This window comes from Emydura macquarii, unplaced genomic scaffold (genome assembly GCF_026122565.2).
Source record: "Emydura macquarii macquarii isolate MOO-44397 ecotype Brisbane River unplaced genomic scaffold, CSIRO-AGI_Emac_v2 contig_1947, whole genome shotgun sequence".
NCBI classification, from domain to species: domain Eukaryota; kingdom Metazoa; phylum Chordata; order Testudines; family Chelidae; genus Emydura; species Emydura macquarii.
Window position 1 is genome coordinate 706,792 of NW_027132084.1, and position 22,898 is coordinate 729,689.

At 38.1% G+C, this 22,898-nt stretch overlaps 1 protein-coding gene across 6 annotated transcripts in view; it reads right to left on the minus strand.

The window, feature by feature from the left end:
- Positions 1-22,898, minus strand: part of PTK2 (protein tyrosine kinase 2) — a 340,248-nt gene that overhangs the window by 65,180 nt on the left and 252,170 nt on the right. For 5 of the 6 annotated variants that reach the window (XM_067558324.1, XM_067558323.1, XM_067558322.1 and 2 more), the window contains 3 exons: positions 8,026-8,082; positions 5,327-5,424; positions 2,214-2,298 (listed from right to left, as the gene is read on the minus strand). In XM_067558324.1, the coding sequence (XP_067414425.1) occupies positions 2,214-2,298; positions 5,327-5,424; positions 8,026-8,082 (240 nt within the window). Of the gene's footprint in view, positions 1-2,213; positions 2,299-5,326; positions 5,425-8,025; positions 8,083-12,844; positions 12,863-14,102; positions 14,187-22,898 lie in introns of all 6 variants that reach the window. The other variant, XM_067558327.1, reaches the window with a different exon arrangement.

Here is a 22,898-nt window from a genome sequence, read left to right on the forward strand (position 1 = left end):
ACAGGGGTGTGGAGGATAGAGCCCCTTTCTGTTCTTCATTGTTTCTTCTTTATTCTTTTATTTATTTACTATTCAGCGTGGCCAAAGTAAATATAAGAGTAAGAAAGAAAAAGGGAGCTTCAAAGAAGCTAAAATGAGCAATTCTAAAAGAATTAATGATCTGCAAACGGACAGCTACTGGCTCCATGTTTAGCCAGGGTTGGTTGAGAAGGAACTGAGGAGGGAATGCCTGCTCATGCTACTAGCCTTGTGGCTGGTGGGGAGCAGAACATGTGCGGGCAGTATCGACTGCTACCAAAAAATCTCTGATCAAAAGATGTTGATGATGGTGAGGGAGAAAGGGGGAAGAAGAAAAGGCTTGAAGGAAAAAAATCAAGAGCTCAGTTCTGGAAATGTTGAGTTTAAGATGACTGGACATCCATGATGAAAGGTCAGAAAGTCAGGATGAAATACTAAGACTAGAGAGAGGGAATTAGCTAGCTCATCAGTAGAGAGTTAGAATTATGAGTCATCAGCACAAAAAGAGTAGTCGAAGCCACTGTAGAGGGAAAAGAACCAGAGTCCAATAATGGCGCCTTGAAAGACACACACAGAAACGGGGGGGAGAGAAGGATGACGACCCCCCCCAAACAAGACACTAAAGATGGTTCAGAGAGCTCAAAACAGAATCATGAGAGGCAGAATCATATTAGCCAAAGCAGGGCAAAATATCAAGATGTAGGAAGTGGTCAACAATGCAAAAAGCTTCAGAAAGGTTGAAGAGGATAAGGATAGAGTACAGCCCCAATATCTGGCCAAGAAGAAGTCATTAGAGACTTTAGCAAGTACAGTTTTAGTGGGGTGTATAAGATGGAAGCCAGATTGAAGAGGGTAAAGAAGAGAACTGAAGGAAAGGAACTCCACAGGTCCATTGTAGACAGCATCTTTAATGAATCTGGAGATGAAGTGGAGAAAGGAGGAAGACTGGGCAATAGTCTGAGCAGAAGGTGGTGTCAAGGATGTTCTTTCTTTTTTGTAATGACAGGGGAGACCTAAAGGGATTCTTGTCATGGGATAGGAAGAAACCTGATGAGAGTGAGAGGTTGAGAAGAAGGGATAGATCAAGGAAAGTTAGAACATAAGAACATAAAAGGTGAAAAAAGGATGGGGTCACTGTGGAATAGTGACCTAAGGAAAGTGATGGAAAGCAAATCACTTAGAACTAGATAATGTCAAACATGTACTGTGGGGAGCCATGCTGTGTGGGTCAGGGGATGGACAAAATGATCTAACACAGGCTGATCTTTTTCTTCTTTCAAGAAATGATCTTTTCTAGGTTTCTATTAAAAATAATGCTTGTTTACTATACAACCTTTTCCTGATTTGCCATGTTCAAGATGCAAACACCAGCTCTCTCATACATAAATTATGCTTTTCTATAGGAAAAGCATCAACGAAGGCGTGCACACACCTATGCTGGAATGGACACGAGCAAGCACTCGAAGAAGAATAAGACACTTATATGTCAATTTATTTTATAAAACAGAATGTTGAAGAAAGAGAATCTTTTAGGAATTGTTTTTCGAGGTTTGACCCCCTACACATTTATGAATATTCAGTTGGACTTTTATGGGTACATTTTCTAACACACTCACAAAGTTATGCAAAGCCTTCCTCCCTATGCATAAATGCTGGTTTTATTAATATGAGGAGTTTAGGTCATTCTGAGATTCTTGCTCCAAATGTAGGTCCCTACGCTCTCCCAAACAAACAATCTAACAAATCCCTTCCTATGGCATAAAGTCCAGCAATGTTTGATCAGACAGGAAGTCCTGTCCCTCTGGAGGTGTTATGACACGCTACAACAGGTTAGGGTTTTGTTTAATGTGGAAAGGAGGGTATGGGGAATCAAGTCTCACTTAACTTTCCAAGAAGGCCTCATTCCTGAAGTCTTAAATGTGTCATGCAGCACCATTTACTCTGGAAAAATCAGATACTACATATGTACGCATAAGCAAAATGTCTGATTTTTAAGATCTAAGCAGAGCTGTATGCTACATATCAAAAGAGAGGACCATGCTCATGTGTATTAATAAAACATTTAAAAGTAATATCAAAAGTATGTGGCACAAAAAGCTAAACAGACTTCAACAAAGAGAAATCTGTAAAAAAATCAAGTGTTTTATAGGACTGTTTTTCCAAAAGTTAAACCAAGAAAATGTTTTGTAACTTACAGGCTTCTTGTAAGAATTTCTCTCTAACACTGTCTGAAGTGCAGTTTTTACATGTTTTGATTGCAACAGCCATAGCTGGATTTTCCTGTAAGAGAGAAATTTCAAATAATAAAAACAAAGCCAATCACAAATACACTTCTTAAACAACAAATTTTAAAAGACAGTAACAGATAGTTAGCTATGTACAATATTTAATTAAAAAACCACTGACAACATGAAAGTGTTCATGAATTAATAAAAATATAAAATATTGATAACTAACATATTTTGCGTACATCCATGTAAATTAGACCAGTCTGAAAGTATTACTTCTAATTTATAATAGATCATTATAAAAAGAAATGATCAGCTCAACTGAACCTTGGTAGGCGTGTTCTAACATTGCAGAAAAGGTGGCACATTACGGATACAATGGTAAGTGATGCAAAGGAAACAAATAGCTTCCAACTTGAAAAAGGTATTTATTTGGCTCGTGCAACGAAGAAGCTTATGAAAAACCACACAAAGGATTTTCTGGGGCTTTCGTATTTTTTTGGTGGGCTTCTGCACTGGGGAAGCTGAATATAATTTTGACTGACTTAACCTTTCATAATAACCAGATCATTAATAGGATGCACAGTAATTAAATGTTTCTATTTAACTCTTAAGATACAAAAGAATGTTCAGTGAAGATTTTATGAAATGGCCTACCCACCAGTTAAAGCATTGGTTTTAAAGTTTTTCTTCCTATATATATATATATTTGAAATCGGAAATAAACAGAATATAGCAGTCAATCGTTCTTCCTCTAGGTGTAGAAAAATGAGAATACTGTTGATATAGCCTGAAGGAAGACTCCTGGCTAAGACATCATCTTTAATCTTCTCTTTTTATGGTATGTTGTATAAATACTCTTTTTACAGGTTGCAGACAGCACACAGAGGGAGCATAAGTTTTCTTTTGAAAAAAGCTTTAGGCTGTTAAAAGATTCATTACTATCCAAAGGAAATGATCTACTGAAAAAATGTTATTTTGAAATGGATCATTTAAATCCACATTAGCTGAATAGATAATCTGCATAACAAAATAGTAAGGTCCATTTACTTGTGGTTTTACAACATTCTCAAAACAACAGCTCTTCCAAGTCACAATAATAACTGCTACAATGGATGTGTATCTTGATGGTATCTGAGCTAATACAATTAATTTAGCATCTTCCCATACAAAAAGCCCTGATCCTGCAAACATGCAACTCACATAAGTTGTCCCATTGAGTTCATTCACAACTGACACGCTTTAACTTTACTATCTGTATTAAATGTACACACAATCAGGGCCTAAATGATAGAACTATGCGCTATTTGCAGAGAATAGATTAAAAATAGCTGGGGAACATCATGTTCTTGCTTATGGGGTTGAGCCCCTTTCCTCCCTCTGAGGTCAGTGGGAGTTGAGGATGCGCGGCACCTACCAGGATTAATTCTGTTCTCATTATTATTTCTAGTTTTACATACAAATGTTACTGGGATAAAGGCAAGATTATATTTCATGGGTTTAAACAATTTTAATGTCTATTTTCTGGGTCATCTACAGCATCTGTTTCTTAATCTTGCTCCCTTACAATCCCAGTGATGAAACTATATTAAAATTCTCAGAAGGACCCTGAAAGAGAAACAAATATATTTTATACACCAAAATACCCCATGTCATTTTAAATTGATTTTGTGTACATATTTCTCTCATACTCAAAACACAGTCATTAATTAGTACTCTGAATAATTGATGGTCTTATTTAAATCATCTATAAGATTTTAGGGTAGAGTTAACTGTAAATCTGAATGATTTTATTCTATTTTGACATACAATGAAGTACGGTTTCTATGGAGGGTACTTTGGAGATTTCTGTTGTACATTTTATAGTAACCAGTTTTATTGTTGAGTGAAATAGTTTAAGTCTTTGTAACTGTCAAGAATTTCCAGGTATTGTGCAAGATAAATGTAGGAGGGATTATCAAGGGATGAGTTAAATAAAGAGAAAAAAACTAAATTGGTTAGGAACAGATTTGGAGGGACGGGGGAAATGATATTCAGGATACGGAGGACTGCGCTAAATCTGCCATAATAATACAAGGATAATGATTCTGACTAATGAAAAACAAGTAACTATATATATAATATGATGGGTACTTCTAGGAGTGACATTGCAGTATCCATCTTCTAGGCCTTGATTCTGCAATTTACAATGTGCAGGCTGACTGCTTTGCCCATGCAGGGCCCCACTGACTTCAACGGAGCTCCATATGGGCACAACAATCTGCCCATGCATTGTAAATTCCAGGATTGGGGCATTAATCTTTAGCCTCTTTGTTGAGATTGGCAAAAAGGATGGGGTCAATTAAAAACAGCTGTAATAGTGGTATTGTATCATGGATGCTTGTTTACCAAGATCTAGGCAGACCACCAGCTCGTTTCACATATGCAATTAAAAAATTAAAACTTGAAGTTCTAGACAGCTAACATTATCAACAGAAAATCTCACTAAGTAGCTAAGTACCTTCACTAGTGAAAGAATGTCACAGACTAGGGTTTGATATTTCAAGAGAGCTCAGCACCCACAACTGAAGCAAGGTCTTCTAAAGAACTCAGTTTCCATTAAGATACTTAAACAAGTGGCCAGATTAGATGATGAGCTCTTTTGAAAATCTGGCCCCCAGCAAGTGGAGTGTGTCACATTGTTCTGTTCCCAAAAAAGATAACCTAAATATGCTGAGATATCATCCAGATGAAGAAAAAATAGCACAGGGCAGAGTCAGAAATCATGAGTTCTAATCCCGGATCAATGAATGATTTGTGTGTGACCCTGGGCAAATCTACTTTGCCTCAATGTTCCCATCTGTAAAATAGGAATAATAGTACCTAGAGTATCTACCTCACAGGGGCATTGTGGGGATTAATGTTTTTACAGCAACTTTTTAACATGTAAAGCACTATACAAGTGCTATACATTTTATAAATACTATTACATCAAGGCACTATCAATCAACATTAGTTCACTCAAGTGGATCACAGATAAAGTCATCAGGTATCTAGTAGATTTTCTGAAAAGGTGTGTTCATATTAAAAAAGATACTTACTGGACTCATGTAAACTCCTTGATGTACATCTCCAAACTGTCCTTCACCAATACAGCGTCCCAGTTCAATTCTCTCCCTCTGAATCTCATAATCCCTGGCTGTAAGAATATAATGTATTTAAACCTCAAACTACTGATGAAAAGCATTTAAACGAAATAATCCACAAGATGCCAAAGTCAAAGTAACCCACTCCAATGTCTGACATATGAATAACTAAGATTAAAATTTGCTGAACACCAACCTATACAAAAGCTGTATACACAGTGGAATCCTCTTAAACAATTGTTTAAATGAAAGCCCTGAATAAGACACTGAAATCTGACTTACTAAATTAATTGCTAATATTAATTAGTATTTGAACGCAGTAAATATAATTAAATCCTTCTTAAATTAATTATGGCTTTTAAAAGAATAAAGAAAGGAACACAAATAACGCATGGTAATATGGAATTAACTAGCTACAACATAAAGCCATATGTTTAAGAAGTCTCCATAATATGATATTTTAGATCTCTGAACCATCAAATGAGCCAAGAGTATTTTTAAAGAGGTGGCTGCAGGAGGAAAAAAAAGTGGAAGCAGATGACTGAAAAAGGTAAAATGAATAAGTGTAAAACCTCACACTTCTAACAGTGTACAACTGACATAAAATGTTCTGAGATTTATACAATTTTATTAACTTTTTCCTTTAGTAGACTAGGTATATCCAAGACAATAGATAGCTTACTAGTTCAGCAATTAAATTTATTCAGTTCCAGTTGAATTATTTAGTTGGTAATTTAATTTCTGGCAATCACTGAAAAAAAAAACTATTTCAGGAATAGTGGAAACACGTATAATGTGAATTTCTACTGCTGTATCATCTCTAGGGCAAAAAAACTGATTCTCAACCAGCTTAAGCCACATGCCTGATCATTTTATGGCAGCATTAGTGCTATAGAAATGATGGCAGCTAGTGGGAAACCAAAGCGATTAATGCCTTTTTAATTTATTTTTAAAATATTACATTTTCCTCTTTAAAATTCCAAAGCTAACCAAAGGATTGGTTTAACTACAGAAACTCAATTAAACCAATTAACACAATGCTTATTAAATGAAAGTAAACAATTTTAAACTGAAAAATTTCACATCATTTCCAAAATGGCAAGCACACAGAAATGGTTAAAGGAGCACCTGTTACCTTCATCTATTCCATAGCTTTCTGCAGTGCATTTAAGAGAAAAATCAAACACTTACTTAAAAATATCTTCTTAAAATTAACAAGACATTTGGACAAATATATCATAATATTTAAAAAACTGAAAAATTTTATCTTATCCAAAACGATAACTTACCCAAGTGATTTTATATTTATATTAACACAAATCATGGGCCTGATCCTGTAATCTTTATTGAAGCAGAACTCAAACCTGCAAGAGGTTGAGCACTATGGCCCAAAACCCAGTGAAGCACGTAAGCACATGTCTTCAATGGGATTTCTTACATGCTTAAGGTTAAAAATGTGCTTTAAGTGTTTTGCTCTATCAGTTCAGAGTGCTTAGCACCTTTCAGGAACCCACAAGTTAAAGTTTTCATCTAAGTAAGTATTGCACCATTATACATATGTAATATCCACCCTTACAAAGAATAAAATATACCATTTATCATAATTCTCTCTGATCTTGGGTATTATTTTAAAGTAGATTAATGCAGTGATGTACTATACACTACTCACAATGTACTATTCACTTTCAAGAAACGTACATTTTCTTGTTGCCAAATAATTTCCTTAGCAACACACTAATGGTCCATTCTGAATGTTTAAGTGGCGAATGAAGCTTCCCTTTGCTGTGACAAGAAACCAGGACTGCAGAAATCTTAAGTTAGTCATACCCTTGAACACATTAAGCATTCCTGAATTTAACATGGGTTTGAATTTCACTATGTCACTGGGTTCCACCCCATCATCCCACTCCTTATCTGCAGGCATGACAGAAGTTGAGTTTTCTGTGCTTCCATGTATGAGTTACCAGTCAATTACATGTTAGCAAGACAATCCCAACATAAACTGCACCCAGAACTTTAATGCCAGAACACCAGATTTTCTTTTTATGGTAGTTAACACTAGCCTTCCATTTTAGCATTACACCATAAATCAGAAAATGGCACAAAATAATTTCAGCAGATGGTGTATTGCCTGTTGCCTTTGAAGACACAGGTTCACAAGAACAATGTGTTTTCATCCATGTCTCTATTTCTTCTCCACTTCACCAAACTACCGCAGTTTAGTATGCCTGGTAATTTCTCCCAGAGAGAGGCTGAAGGACTACAATAGCAGACACACTGCAGGTCAGGGGTGAGGTATCACGACAGAGCTGTTTAGAGAAGTTTAGAGAGTGCCTATCCAGATCAGGTTTGCTTCAAGTAAGTTTTATTAGCCTCCTTTTCCTAAGCACTACAGTCATCAACAAAATTTAAAATGCTATATTTTGGTATGAGATGGGATTTTACTGTAATATATTTTACTGTGTCATAGAATTTGGTTGCCTTTCTTTAGAGACTGAGCTTGAAGGGCTGCAGAATACATAAGGCCTCAGAACATAATCTTGCATAAAGAACATTTTCTTTGTGAGGCTTTGAAATGCAATTTTTGTGCTTGCTCAAATCTAAAAAGCTTTTCAGTCAAGTAGGAAAATTCCAAAGTTAACTAGTGTACTTACTTGAGGGCATTGTGTAAGTATCTTCTTCATCTATAATCTCTGCATAGTCATCTGTTTCTGTAAGGGAGGAATCAGAGAATTTCGGGAAAAAGACAAGCTAACACAATTTTAAAAATCTTTATCCCACCTCCCACAAATAAAAGCTGCTATGTATTTAAAAAGAAACTTTACACTCCTGTAGAAATGCATTTAAGATAGCATGACTACAATCTGCTCATGCACAGAAATTACGACGATCTGACTGGCCACTATGCTCCAGTACGCAGACTTGTTTGTGAAGAAATAAAAGGAGAATGCATTTTTTAATGTATTAGCACTATAATTCAGGTCAACTAGTCTAAATTCATGACTTTTTAATAAATAAATCCCCTCAATATCATAAACAGTGATTTTCTGCCATAAAAACCATTGTTAACCATGGACAGAGACTGCCCATAGCAGAGATTAAACTCCTTTCTCTTCAGTGAAGTGCAAATCAGATAGCTTTTTGCAGGTCTTGCTGCACGCACAGGCAGAGCAGACTACAAACAAGGGCAGTACAATGCATACTGTTTACTATCTGACTGACTGTAGGTGCTGAAGTATATAGATGTTCCAGTTTATTTAGTGCAGAAAAATCCCTGGAGCTGGTACTCTCCCTTTGTAACTGTTATTTCTCTGTTAATCTAACTTTACACAGTTTTCTGGAAATTCACTTCAACAACTAGCCAGATGTTATTCTCCAAATTTGCTGGTCAGAACCAGTATTTCATGGATAGACTTCTAACAAAGTGTCAGCTCTTAGGGTATGTCTACACACTACCGCTGTCAGATTGACCTATCTGGATCGACTGAGCAGACAGTGAAGACCCGCTCAGTCGATCCAGAAGTCGATGCAGTTAAACCAGCCCCTCAAATGGCACAGTGCAGTGAAGATGCTGTCAACGGGAGTTACACAAGCTACTCTGTGTAGCTTGCGTAACTCCCGTTGGCTGCTACCAAATCACCCGGTAAGTGTAGACCAGGGCTTAGAAAGCTGACAGTTTAAATAATTGACAGTATTTTTCTTTCCCTTTTTAAGTATTTATTTATATATGGGTTTGGAAGGATTACATTTTTATAAGTAAATGTTGGTAAGCACTGATTTCACCATACACACTCAAACGAATGTAAATATTTCCACTGGTAATTACCAAAATTTACAGATAAATTAAGAAAGAAAAAGAAAGAAAAATACCGCTTAAGAACTTATTAGAATTTGATTTAAGGATATTCACTTTGTATATTTTGACATGTGATGCTGACAATTTTGTGTTTTAACATTTATAAAGCTTTAACTTTGTGAATGTCAACGTCTACTGTCATTAAATAGTTATTGTCTGACCCCTCCTTCCAATTTCCTTCAATGGTGAAAATTTAAATCTATAAAAATAAAAAAATGCTTGAAACCGATAATTTTGTGCAACTGTGAAAATTTAAATCTACCAAAATAGGAAAAAAATTAAAAAATAAACGTTGATATTGTCCATCAAAATTATAAAAAATAAAAATTTAATTCTGAAAATCCTGTTTATGTAACAGTAACTCCCAAAATGTTCTAGTCTAGGTGACGTAAAGTTATATAAAGAGAGACATTCCCTGCTCCAAAAAACTTTCAGTGAGAAAGTAGCTACTCAAGTATTCACTTCGCTAATAACCAGAGGGTGGGGGCAATTCCCCAGGGGCATAGCCCCTATGGGCAGTGGGGTGAGAGGTTCCCCTCAGGAAAGCTAGCTCCCCATCCTGCCTCTTCTTCCTGTGGTCCCTGCCCACAGTCCATCCCCACCCCTCTCGACACTGCATCCCTCCCCACCAGTCGACCTCCTCTCTTCCATACCCCTCTTTCCCCGCTTGGCCTCCCCACAGCCCTGTTTCCCCTCCTGCTCAACATCCCCTGCCATTGCTTGCCACGTGCATCCCTCTTCTCCTCCCCTGCTCATGCCCTGCTACTGCTCGCTGTGTCCCTCCTCCTCCCTGCTGTCACTCGCTGTGTGCATCCCTCCTCTCCTCCCCTGCTCGCTGCCCCGCCACGTCCATCTTCCCCCCCCTCAGCTTTCGCTCACCACCGGGGAAAATGGGGAGTGTGGAAGAGAGGAGGGGGACTTGGTGGGCTGGGCCTGGGGTGGAGTGGGGGTGGGGTCTGGGCCGTGGCTGTGCTGTTCTGCCCTGGAACCCGGAATTCCTGTTGGTGGCCCTGCAACCAGACACAATTCTCCCAGGGAGCATAAATTTAACCTACAAAAGTAGGTCAAGAGAGAGATCTTCCTCTTGAAATATATTGAGTTCTAAAAAAATAAAAACACATTGACAGGGAAATTCAATTATTTTTTCTTTCTTGCTGGGTCACTTCCACTCAGGACTCCACAAAACAACCTCACGTGAATATTTGATGGATGGTAAAAGAGTTTGCTGAGTGTAAACTGAAAACATGCACCAGAGGAATGTATCCATGTCTCTTGGCTCATTTACTTCTCTCCCTGCTATAGAACTGATGATTTTCCAGGACACCAGCCTCCATTTGAGAAATTCCTATCTAAAGAATTAGTATTGGAAAGGAAACGTTTAACTTCCTATCATATTGAGGTAACAGATATGTCATTCTGTTTTCTTGCAATAAAATGGTGAGATTATTTTAATTTGTCAGGATAAACATTTCTGTTTCATGACAGCTACTCTATCTGCTGTTACCTAAGGAGATAGCATAGAATGGATAAAGTACATGAAGAATGGCTTGAGTTTACTGTGCTTTTAAACTTCTTCAAGAGGAATTAAATTAAATAAATCCTGTGCTTTGGGACCAGTGACAAAAGTACAGTAAAAGGTTTATCCAAGTCTCCAAAATTTCTTTTGGAAGTCACTGGGAACCTCCATCATTCTTGTTAAAATCTGGTCTGGGGGTATTAGTGGTCATCAGTCTTCAAATGGCTCAAACTAAGATATCACGACCTCTATCACCTGCAGTCTTTAAGTCAAGCCTGGACATCTTTGTAAAATACATGCTATAGCTCAAAATAAAACTATAGGCTTGACCAGAAGTTACTGGTTGAGGTTCTTTGCACTCTGTTATACAGGTGGCCAGACTAGCTGATTCTAAAGGTCTCTTCTGTCCTTAAAACCTACAAATAGTGATGTGGTCCCCAAAGACAGAATTTCCTATCACACAATTTTTGATGCCCCTGACAATGGATTAAACAGGGCTAGTTCCTTTAGTGTGTTAACCTCAAAAACAGCTCTACACTTTTTCACCTCTATAGAACCTAGCCAACTAGCCTGCTAACCAACCCAGGAATCATTCAGATTACACAATGCATGAAAGTCTCTTTCAGAAAAACATAAGGTTGTTAAAGTAGGAATATCTATGTAGAATTTTCCAATTTTTTTTTTTAAATTAGGCACTAGAAAAATGCATCTCAGAAAATAATGTCCATCACATCTGCTCCATGCAGTTATTTCTCTTTTTAAAGATTCATGTTCTCTCTGACACATTCTGCAACACTGTCCTGTTTCAGAGCATTTTCAAGTATTTATTATTGCCTTTAATGTATAGCATGATATGAAACATACATATAACCCACAAAAAAGATTAGTAAGGTTCGCATGTGAGGGATGAACAGCTATATAACTTCTGAGTTTATAAGAGAAATATGCCCAAATGTTATTAGACAAACAGTCCTAACTAAGCCAACAGGTTTCTAAGGGCAGAGAGAAAACGTAAGTGGCGCTACCTTAGTATGATTTATATCCAAAAGAACTATGCAAAAGCTAGTTAACATTCCTGAATATTTTAATAGGGGACAGCAGAGTGCCATTACCTTTTATTTCTAATTTTTTACATTTTTCATATTCTTGTGGCCACATAATTATTCACTTCTTAATTATGGTACATGCAGTATTGACTCAGTGAAGATATCTGATTTCTCAATAGTATTATATAAGTGGCCCTAAATTTTCAAAAATAAGTAATGATTTTGGATATCCAATCTTAAACTGCTTAAAGGGGACTTATTTTCAGAGTGTGACTGCTCAACACTTTGTGGAAAATTAGGCTTTTTTAATAGTGTGTCAAGGTAGACATTCATTCAGTGAGACCTCTAAAATCACTGCTCATTTTTTAAAATAGTGTATTTTTAGGTATAAAATTATTATTACAATTTCCAACATCTAAAGACTAATTCTAAAGATTCTGCCATTAACTTAGTGACTTCACGCCTGAAACTTGCAAAACATTTCATACACTCAATTTAAATTTCTCTGTGTTGCACAACTTCTTTTCATTCCAGGCACATGACAAAGAGACAGCAGAGGACTTAGATGTTACCATGCCTTTGAAGTGCAAGCATCACCTGATGGAATCATTTAACAGTTTGCATTGTGTCTATTGACCTTACTCATTGAAGAAAAGTTACTTAGGTTCTTTTTGTCTACATTATGTCTCTTATCTTCATCAAAATGAATAAATATTCTTGAAAAGCCCACACACTTCTTCTGCTCCATGCCAAAAGTCTCATTGCAAACACATGCACTTCATACTTGATAACATTATTGCTAAAATGATACAAAGCCCACTGCATACAGTGTTTGAAATTTTTTCCTTATTCAGTCCTAGCCTGACAGATAATAACAAGTGATGCTGCATCATAAGGTGCAATATTTGTATTACCGGCCGATCTCTAATGCATGCTATTTTTTTTTCATACTATGATCTGTATACAAATTGATAATTGAAATGTACATTAGTTGTATATGGATATTAGGGCCGCATATCGCATGTTAGTAAGACAGACTAGAAAATACATATTACCGTCCCCACTAATTTCGTCTGCAGATCCAGGTAGCATGCAAGGAGAGAGAAAAAACAAAGGGAAGAGAGAAGGGACAGAGAGAAGGGGAGGGGGGATATACTATTAAAATCATGAATAAACCAAGAATATAGCAAAACTGCAGTTATCTTATACACCTAGCTCAAGAGAAACCAGAAAGGTAGTGGAATTTAAGACCTTTCCCCTAAAACTCAAGATACAGAGGAGTATTTAAACTGTTCAGTGCATATGATGAAATGTAGGCTAATGACTGTTGCACAAAGTGCAACCAATTGAATTTGGGAGGGAAACCAGTTAATTCAGTGCATTTTGTAACAAAGCATCCATTTTTGGTTTTGATACTTCCATTACTAAGATAAAGCTCGTAGGACAAATGAGCTTAATTGATTTACACCACCTTAGGATCTGTCCACTAAAGCTTTGTACATACAGTTATGCCTTCAGATAATTAGAATTGGTGCTACCTATTTCATGTTGGATATGTTATTACGCTACTGCTTAGATACTGACAAGAAAAGTATTTGCTTGATTGAACAAACTATAGTTATATGAAATTGTGATTTAAATAATGACAAACGGAATAAGTTCACAGGGCATTTATTCAAATGAACACTAATATTATGGGATTTAGCCTATTGGCCCTGTGCTATACCAAATGTCCACATCAGAAGGTGATACGCTTTAGAGCATTAATTAGAAATAAAATTAAAATTCAAAATGCATATTTATGTTGTAAAATTAATGCACATAATATTACATTCATTTTTCCTTTCTCCACACAGCCCAAACTGTCCAAACAGGACTGGATGAGTATACAGCAGCCAGCATCACTGTGTTCCCTCTTTAATTCAGTATGTGTTCTCAAACTACATTTATTGCCGCTATCCTATTTCATTCATTTGCATGCTGTATCAGGGGTCCAAGAATGAAATCCAAGTGTACTGCTGAAAGAAGAAAACTGAGAGATTTTGTGGCTGCACAGTTGTACAAATGAAGTTACTAAATCATTTGCCCCCGTCACATATGACAGAACAAACTCTCCTATGAAAATAGCATCCAGAAAGTATATGACACATCTCACTGAAGATCCAATTGTAAGAGACAGCAGAAATTTAATGTGATTATTCTTGGAACTCTGTTTACCTGAGGCTGGAGTAAAATTGTAAACAAACAGTAACAGAGTTAGTATATTCAGCTGTTGGGTTAATAAGGCAGCCTGTACAAAGAGCAGTGTAGTACCCTTAGGTGGTGATTCATGGGAACAGAAGACGAAAGGGAGAAAGCGCCTAGCTTTCTTTACTTTATGCTGACAGTGATTGACTCCTTTACAAAGAGGCAAGAAAAGGAAAGAGAAAAACAAACAAATTATTTGGAAACAAAAAACAAACAACAGTAACTTGAGAGCACATCTGCAAGTACGAATGTAAAAGCAAAAGATTTATATTACAATTCTATATCTGCAAGATGGACATTTGAATCTTTCTAAAATGATAAACTATATTTACTATTTTGCGGTGGATATCTCACCTTAGAAGTAAATTATCTCTCTTTTTGTTTCACTTTAGAAAAAGTGATTTACAACAGAACCTATTAAAAAGTCAGCATTTGCCAACCCCTATCAAGCACAAGAAAAACTGGTTCCCTGATATTTAATTAAATTTATTAAATTCCCATCCTAAGCTCTACTATTATGTGGTAAGTGTTGGCAAATTTTAACGGCAACCATTTTTCTAAGAAGGACAGAATCAATTTCTCAGAAGCTCACAAATAAAAGATAAAGCAAAAAACAAACATTTCACACAATACAGGTACATCAAACATGGAAAACACTCACCCCAAAACAACACTGGAATGTATTTTCCTGTGAAATCAATTATTGGAATGATCCCCCTCTATAAAGTCAGACCCAATGTATCTTCAGATTTTCTAATCCTGCTAGGATTTGTGAGAAAAACCCCTCTGACTGCCCTTACTTATTCTCCTTTCTCCATAGGAAGAACAGCCAATCCAAACTGCTGCATGTGGCTAGAATAGCTACTCTCCTCTCCTCAGGAGTTAATAAAAGTTTTGAGAAGTGGATGGGAGGAGCCAATACCATTTTCACAAGAGGAAACAAAAAAAGGAGGAGGAGTCACAGCAGCTCAGGGTTGCTCTGCTCCCTCTTTCCCCACTCTCTTGTAATGAGCTGATTCCTCTCAGCTGCTCCATCCACACTTTCCCTTGCCTCTCCCCCAGCAATTCTAGGTCTGGGAAACAAGATGGGAAGATCAAGATCACCTGCTTAGGGAAGGAGGTGAAATATAACCCCTGGAGCTATCCAGGTCTGGGTGGCAGTGGTGAAAAAGACCCTAGAGAGATGGAGGAACAGCAGAGGCAGAAAATGTGGGCCAGAGGTGCAAAAATGATGTGAGGCTGAGAAGTACAAAATGATTTGACGTGGGGTGGAGGTCAGGGGCAGATATGGAAGTAGGCTCAGGTGGGAGGGCATAGAATTAATTAACCGGAGTTTGGGGTTTTCGTCAGGAAATCCCTGCACTACCAGAAGCACTTTATGCAAATGTCCATGATTTCTTCCAAAATGCAAATTTCTTTTTTTGGTCACATGATGTGGCAGGTGTGTAAGGTGCAAAATTATTTGTTGTCTAATGTCCATCAATGGCATCTGCATGCCTTATGTTCAGTTTTAAACTCGCAAATTGAATGGGTGACTCAAAATTATACACAACCCATTTTTTGTTGAGATGGTAATTAATTAAAAACTGGAACAAGTGGGTAAGCCTTACATTATACCTTAAAGAATAACAATACCACTATAACAACCCTGAAAGGGTAATTACAAACAAATCCAAATATCTTGTCATCTTCTAATATTTACCTTTCAATGAAAACAGGAAAAACATACTCAATATTTTAAACTAATGAAGATTCAAGGAAAGTGTATATCATTGCCTAAATTAGTATGACATTGGTATTATATATGGCACAAAAGATATTGCAGATGAAGGGGAAATCACCTTTTAAAAAACATACAACACAATCTTCAACTCTTAGCAGTCTGGGGGAGCTTGAGCCTAAGTCATCAATATTAACATTCAGAATTAACTAACATTCATTATAAAATATTAAATATGCTAAAGGAAAAATAATCCTACTAATATTTTTTTACGTGAATCATAAAAAGATAGTGCACTGCAAAGGCCTGTGCTGAAACTGAAGAACAAATATGTAGTGGACCAAAGGCAATGCAAGATACATAGGACCTGAAGAGAAAGTTCAATCCTTAGCCTCTCTGCTAAGACTGTGGACAACTCAGCTAGTTGTGATGGTGGTTTTGTTATGTGAACATCTGTTCTCTAGGACCTTGACTGAAACCACCATCATGTTTCACAAACTATGAAACAACAATCAAATGGAAAAGGCTTTCAATTACTACCATGGTCTGGATTTAAACAGGTGACTTGGGAAGAAAGAAACTCAATCCGTTACTTTCTTTCTGTATCTAAATTTCTGCAATTCAAAATTTGCCTTTATGATCAGGTATCAAGTTAAAATTGGTGAAAGATTAAAGGTAAATATGGGTTGTTTTAAAAGTAAATGGTACCACTCCAATATCTCCAAGTTTAGATCTAAGGCAAAAATGCATAGATATTGCATAAATTTCATGTTTATTTTGTTAAAATAGTGGGTGGGTTTTCATTTGGTTATTTTGTTTTTTATGTTCTATAACCACTTTCAGGAGCTTACAGAATAGAGAATCAATACACCTGGAACCATTCCCAGTATTCCACATCAACTTCCAGCCATCTAAGCTGACACTCTTATGCATTCTTAGCTTTTATCAGAGTGCACATAAAGCTTCTAAGTCTGGGTGAAAGCACAGTTCAGAGCAGTCTCTGTTCAGATAAGAGCTCATTAAAATTAATGCATTGAAAGTATACGCCATTTGCTATGCACTAAACCAAACAATTTAATAAAGCTTCTTAGAGAAATCAGTTAATAGAATTAACCAGTTTACTTTTAAACTTTTGAAGCAATATGAAAGTTATATAACCAATGTATTTAATAAAAACATTTGTCAAAAGAATAAAAGATCTGTATCCTAAACAAAAACCCCAAATACTTCTAGGAATAAACTGCAGCATTACTACAAGCAGAGCAAAAAAGTGACCGTTCAAACGAGTGATGTAAGCCCACTGCAACCAAGGGAGTGGTGGAATGGGGAGGAGCAGAGGGGAGAGACAAGAGCAGGAGGAAAGGATTCTTTAACAAGTAATTTGGATCATGAAATCTACTAATTTAAAAGTCATATTTTGCATTACATTGCGATAGTTTCATCATAGCTTTCTGCTGATTACACAAATCACTGAAAGTTCATTCTTGTGGTCTCACTAGGACTTCAAGAAAATGTTATATTCCACAGCTAACTATTCAAAGGGAAGTTAAATGGGTCCTAGAAAGAACAAAGAGGAAGAAACAATGGATTCCTTATTTACAGAAGTATGGTACAACTTCATCTGTTATCATAATCTATGGCAAGATGTGTTTTGTCTTTCTGCCTATCTACTTTTCCTGTTTCTCTCTTCCTCTAGTTACCTCTCAGATCTCCCTGTTGTCTCTCTCTCTCTCTCATATCCTCCTTCCTTCCCTATTCACCCTTCCTCGCCACTCTCCTCTTTGCCACTCCTACACACAAACCTCATGTATACGGATAGATGTGCGTTTAACAATATACATATCGAAACACGGCTTGTGATTAAATAGTTATGTATGTGCTAATGTCTCCATTTGAATAGTAATCTATCATTTTTCCTCTCTAGAACTAGAGGATGGTGGGATAAGTTTGTAAAGCTTACAAAGACAACTTTGTTTCTTTTCAGTGTTCACAAATTACTCTTGTCTATATAGATAGTTGGAGCTAAGTTTTGGGAATGACCCACAAAAGAGCTTTATGGATTTTCTTCACAAGATCCTTAGTTTTCAGAATTGATGTTGTGTATTCACTTGCAAAGACTTGTGTTGCATCTTTACTATTCAACAGTATACTACAGTTCTGTAGTGCCAGTATACTTTACAGTACTACAGCTACACTTTAGTGAACAGTGCCTCATATATACACACTGCTAATGCATATGTCTAGTCCAGAGGTCCCCAAAATGTGGGGCATGCAACCCTAAGGGGGCATGCAGGAACATGGAGAGGGACACAGCAGGCCCAGACTAGCTACCACAGGAGCAGAGAGGGATCACCACCCAATCTTGCTCTGCTCCGAGCTCTGCTACAGTCCCAACCCCCAGCTGTGGCCCCTGGCCCAGCCTCGGCTGCTGGCCCTGCCCCCCTGCCCGACTGCAGTCCCCAAGCTCCGGATGCTATAGCCCAGGCCGTGGGCTCCCAGTGCCCAGCCATAGCCCCCGGTCTTGGCTCCCCCAACGCAGCCCCAGCTCAGCGCTTATCCACAGTGCCGGCCTCGGTTCCCAGCACCTGGCCACCTGGCGCCAGCCACAGTTCCTGGTCTTGGCCCCTGGTCCAGCCCCCCGCCACAGCCCCTGGTCTAGCCCCAGCTCCTAGACATGGTCTCAGTCCCCAGCCTCAGTCCCCTGCACTTGGCCTGACCACGAGCGCCTGGTCCCCACCGCATTCCCAGCTTTGGGCCCCCCCTTCCAGCCTCAACCCACAACCATGCCTCACTCCCAGCCCCACTTGGGGGCGGGGAGAAGGATGTGGACAGAGATAAGGGGGGGTGCGATGTAAAAAGTTTGGGGACCACTGGTCTAGTCAATGTAACTTCTCTATTTCCATCACTTAAAAACTTTTGGGATAAGCATTCTTTTTACTATGAAATGAAGAATATTTTAAAAACTGTGTTTTCTAATAATGAAATTCTATGTAAAATGGGCAAAAGTAGTTTTAAAATTACTGAGGTATTTAATTTAGATAAATGGATGCTATTCATAGACCCTATGTTAGACAGCAAAAATACACAGATTCATAGATTCCTAAGCCAAAGGAACACTGTGATCATCTAGTCTGACCTGTATAATACAGGACATAGAACTTCATCAAAATAATTCCTAGGGCCTATAGAATCATGGAAATGTAGGGCTGGAAGGGATCTCAAAAGATCATGAAGTCCAGCCCCCTGTATGGAGGCAAGATCAAATAAACTAGACCCCCTAACAGGCATGTTTGTCTAACCTCTTCTTAAAAAACTCCAACAGGGATTCCACATCATAGAATCATAGAAGATTAGGGTTGGAAGGGACCTCAGGAGGTCATCTAGTCCAACCCCCTGCTCAAAGCAGGACTAACCCCAAATATATCATCCCAGCCAGGGCTTTGTCAAGCCAGCCTTAAAAACCTCTAAGGATGAAGATTCCACCACCTCCCTAGGTAACCCATTCCAGTACTTCACCACCCTCCAAGTGAAAATTTTTTTCCTAATATCCAACCTAGACCTCCCCCACTGCAACTTGAGACCATTGCTCCTAGTTCTGTCATCTATCATCACTGAGATGAGCCTAGCTCCAGCCTCCTTGGAACCCCCTTTCAGGTAGTTAAAGGCTGCTATCAAATCCCCCCTCACTGTTCTTTTCTGCAGACTAAACAAGCCTAGTTCCCTCAGCCTCTCCTCATAAGTCATGTGCTTCAGCTCCCTAATCATTTCCGTTGCCCTCCGCTGAACACTTTCCAATTTGTCCACATCCTTTCTGTAGTGGGGGACCCAAAACTGGACACAATACTCCAAATGAGGCCTCACCAATGCAGAATAGAGGGGAATAATCACTTCCCTTGATCTGCTGGCAATGCTCCTACTAATGCAGCCCAATATGCTATTAGCCTTCTTGGCAATAAGGGCACACTGCTGACTGATATCCAGCTCCTTGTCCACTGTAATCCCCAGGTCCTTTTCTGCAGAACTGCTGCCTAGCAGTCAATCTCCAGTCTGTAGCAGTGCATGGAATTCCTCCATCCTAAGTGCAGGACTCTGCACTAGTCCTTGTTGAACCTCATCAGATTTCTTTTGGCCCAATCCTCTAATCTGTCTTGGTCACTGTATCCTATCCTTGCCCTTCAGTGTATCTACCACTCCCCCCAGCTTAGTGTCATCTGCAAACTTGCTGAGGGTGCAATCTACCCCATCTTCCAGATCATTAATGAAGATGTTGAACAAAACCGGCCCCAGCACTGACCACTGGGGCGTGCCGCTTGTTACCGGCTGCCAATTAGACACTGAGCCGTTGATCACTATCTGTTGAGCCCGATAATATAGCCAGATTTCTATTCCCTCTTATAGTTCATTCATCCAACTCATACTTCAACTTGCTGATAAGAATACTGTGGGAGACTATCAAAAGCTTTGCTAAAGTCAAGGTATATCACATCCATGCTTTCCTCATATCCACAGAGTCAGTCATCTCATCATAGAAGGCAATCAGGGTGGACACGCATGACTTGCCCTTGATAAATCCATGCTGACTGTTCCTGATTACCTTCCTCTCTTCCACATCCTCCTGTGGAAGCCTATTTCAGGGTTAACTATCCTTATAGCTAGAAAGTTTTTCTGAATATCTAACTTAAATCTCCCTTCCTGCAAATTAAGCCCATTACTTCTTGTCCTAATTCCAGTGGATGTAGAGAACAACTGATCACAAGCTTCTTCGTAACAGCCCTTACCATATTTGAAAACTGTTATCAGATCCCCCCCTCAACCTTCTTTTCTCCAGACTGAACATGTCCCTTAGAGGTCAGGTTTTCTAAGCATTTTATTGTTTTTGTTGCTTTCTACTGGACTCCCTCCAATTTGTCTACATTTTTCCTAATGTGTGCCACCCCGAATGTACATAGGACTCCAGCTGAGGCCTCACCGGTGCCAAATAGAGTGGGACAATTACCTCCCGGGCCTTACATACGACACTCCTGTAAATACATTCCAGAATATTAGCCTTTTTCACAACTGCATCACATGGCTCATACTCAATTTGCAATCCATTGTAACCCTTGATCCTTTTTCAGCACTACTACAACCTAGCCAGTTATTCCTCATTTTGTATTTATCCTAAGTGAAGTACTTTGCACCTGTCTTTATTGACTTTTTATTTTGTTGATTTCAGACCAATTCTCCAATTTGTCAAAGGCATTTTGAATTCTAATCCTGTCTTCCCAAGTGCTCACAACCCCTTCCATCCTTGTGTCATCCACAAATTTTATAAGCATACTCTCCATTCTATTATCCGAGTCATTAATAAAAATATTGAATAGTACTGGACCCAGGACTGACCCTGCAGGACCCCACTAGATACACCCTCACAGTTTGACAGCAAATCATTGATAACTCCTCTTTGAGCATAGTCTTTCAACCACTTGTGGACCCAACTTACAGTAATTTCATCTAAACCACTTTTCCCTAGTTTGTTTATGAGAATGTCATGTGGGACTGTGTCAGAAGCCTTTCTAAAAATCAAGATATATCACATCTATTGCTTCCCCTCTGCCCACTAGATCAATAATCCTGTAAAAAGAAATTACATTGGTTTGGTATTAATTTGTTTTGACAAATCCACCCTAGCTATTCCTTATAACACTATTATCCTCAAGTTACTTACAAATTGATTGCTTAATAATTTTTTCCAGGTGTCCAAGTTAGACTGACTGGTCTGTAATTCCCTGGGTCCTTTTTGCTTTCCTTTTTAAAGATACTTACTATGTTTGCCCTTTTTCAGTCCTCTGGGACCTCACCTGTCCTCCAGAAGTTCTCAAAGATAATTACTAAAATTTCCAAGATTGCATCAGTTGGTTCTTTAAGTACCCTAGGATGAATTTCATCAGGATCTGCCAACTTGAATACATCTAATTTATCTAAATATTCTTTAACTTGTTCTTTCCCTATTTTGGCTTGCATTCCTTCCTCCTTTCATTGTTGTAATCAGTTATTAGCTCTCCTTCCCCACTAAGTAGAGGACTTACATTTTCCTTTGTCTTTCTCTTACTCCGAATGCATTTGAAGAACTTCTTATTACCTTTTATGTCCCTGGCTAAGTGTTACTTATTTTGTACCCTAGCCTTCATATGAATTGAGCTCTTGAAGAACAGAATTTGGTTAAAGAACTTTCTGTTTTGGAAATCAAGAGGCTCGAAAAGAGAGCATAAGAAAACAATTGAGATACAAGAAAGAATTAACCTGTTACAAACTGGTAAGACTAGCAAATACTTAGATATATTAAACAAATATATTACGATATGGGTGATAAAGCTAATAGACTTTTAGCGAGAAAGTTACAAAAGAAAAAGTATGAATCCGCAAACGCCCTGATTACAAATAAATAGGGAGATCTAATAACTGGCATTAGACATCTCTGAAATGTTTGCTAACTTTTTCCATACTCTGTATGCCTCAGAGCAACCAAATCCTGAATTTATAAATAGATTTTTGAGAAGAGTGAAACCACCTCAACATTCAGAGGATGATGTGGTAGTTCTTGATAGGCGACTTGCTGTAGAGGAAGTTTAAGTCATAATTAAAAATGTATATCCAGTCAGGTTCCTTATCCCAGTGGGTTTCCTGGGAAGTATTATAGAGCTCTAAACCAAGTACTTGTCTCTACTTTAACTGAATTGTTTAACGGCATACAGCAGGAAAACAAGACTCTGGATTCATGTAAAGATGCAAATGATCCCAATTGTACAGACCTATTTCTTTATTTAATGTGAATACTAAAATTTATGCCGCGGTGCTAACAAAGATATTGAGTCTCATCTTATCAAAATACATTTACCCTGATCAATCTGTGTTTGTTGCTGGCAGGCATCTATCTGATATCAGAATTGTGTATTTACTCTGTGACAAAGTCAGGCTGGGCAGCTGTAAGAGGGTGTAAGAAGATGGTCCTATTTGGGTTCTGAGATATAGCCCCTCATCAACCTAAAGGGAGGAACTACAAAGCCTGGGACTCAACTACATTTGGGGGAACAACAAATGAGAAAACAGGAACAGGCATGAAAGTCAAAGGGTTAAATGGAAGGAATCTGAGGGGGACATAA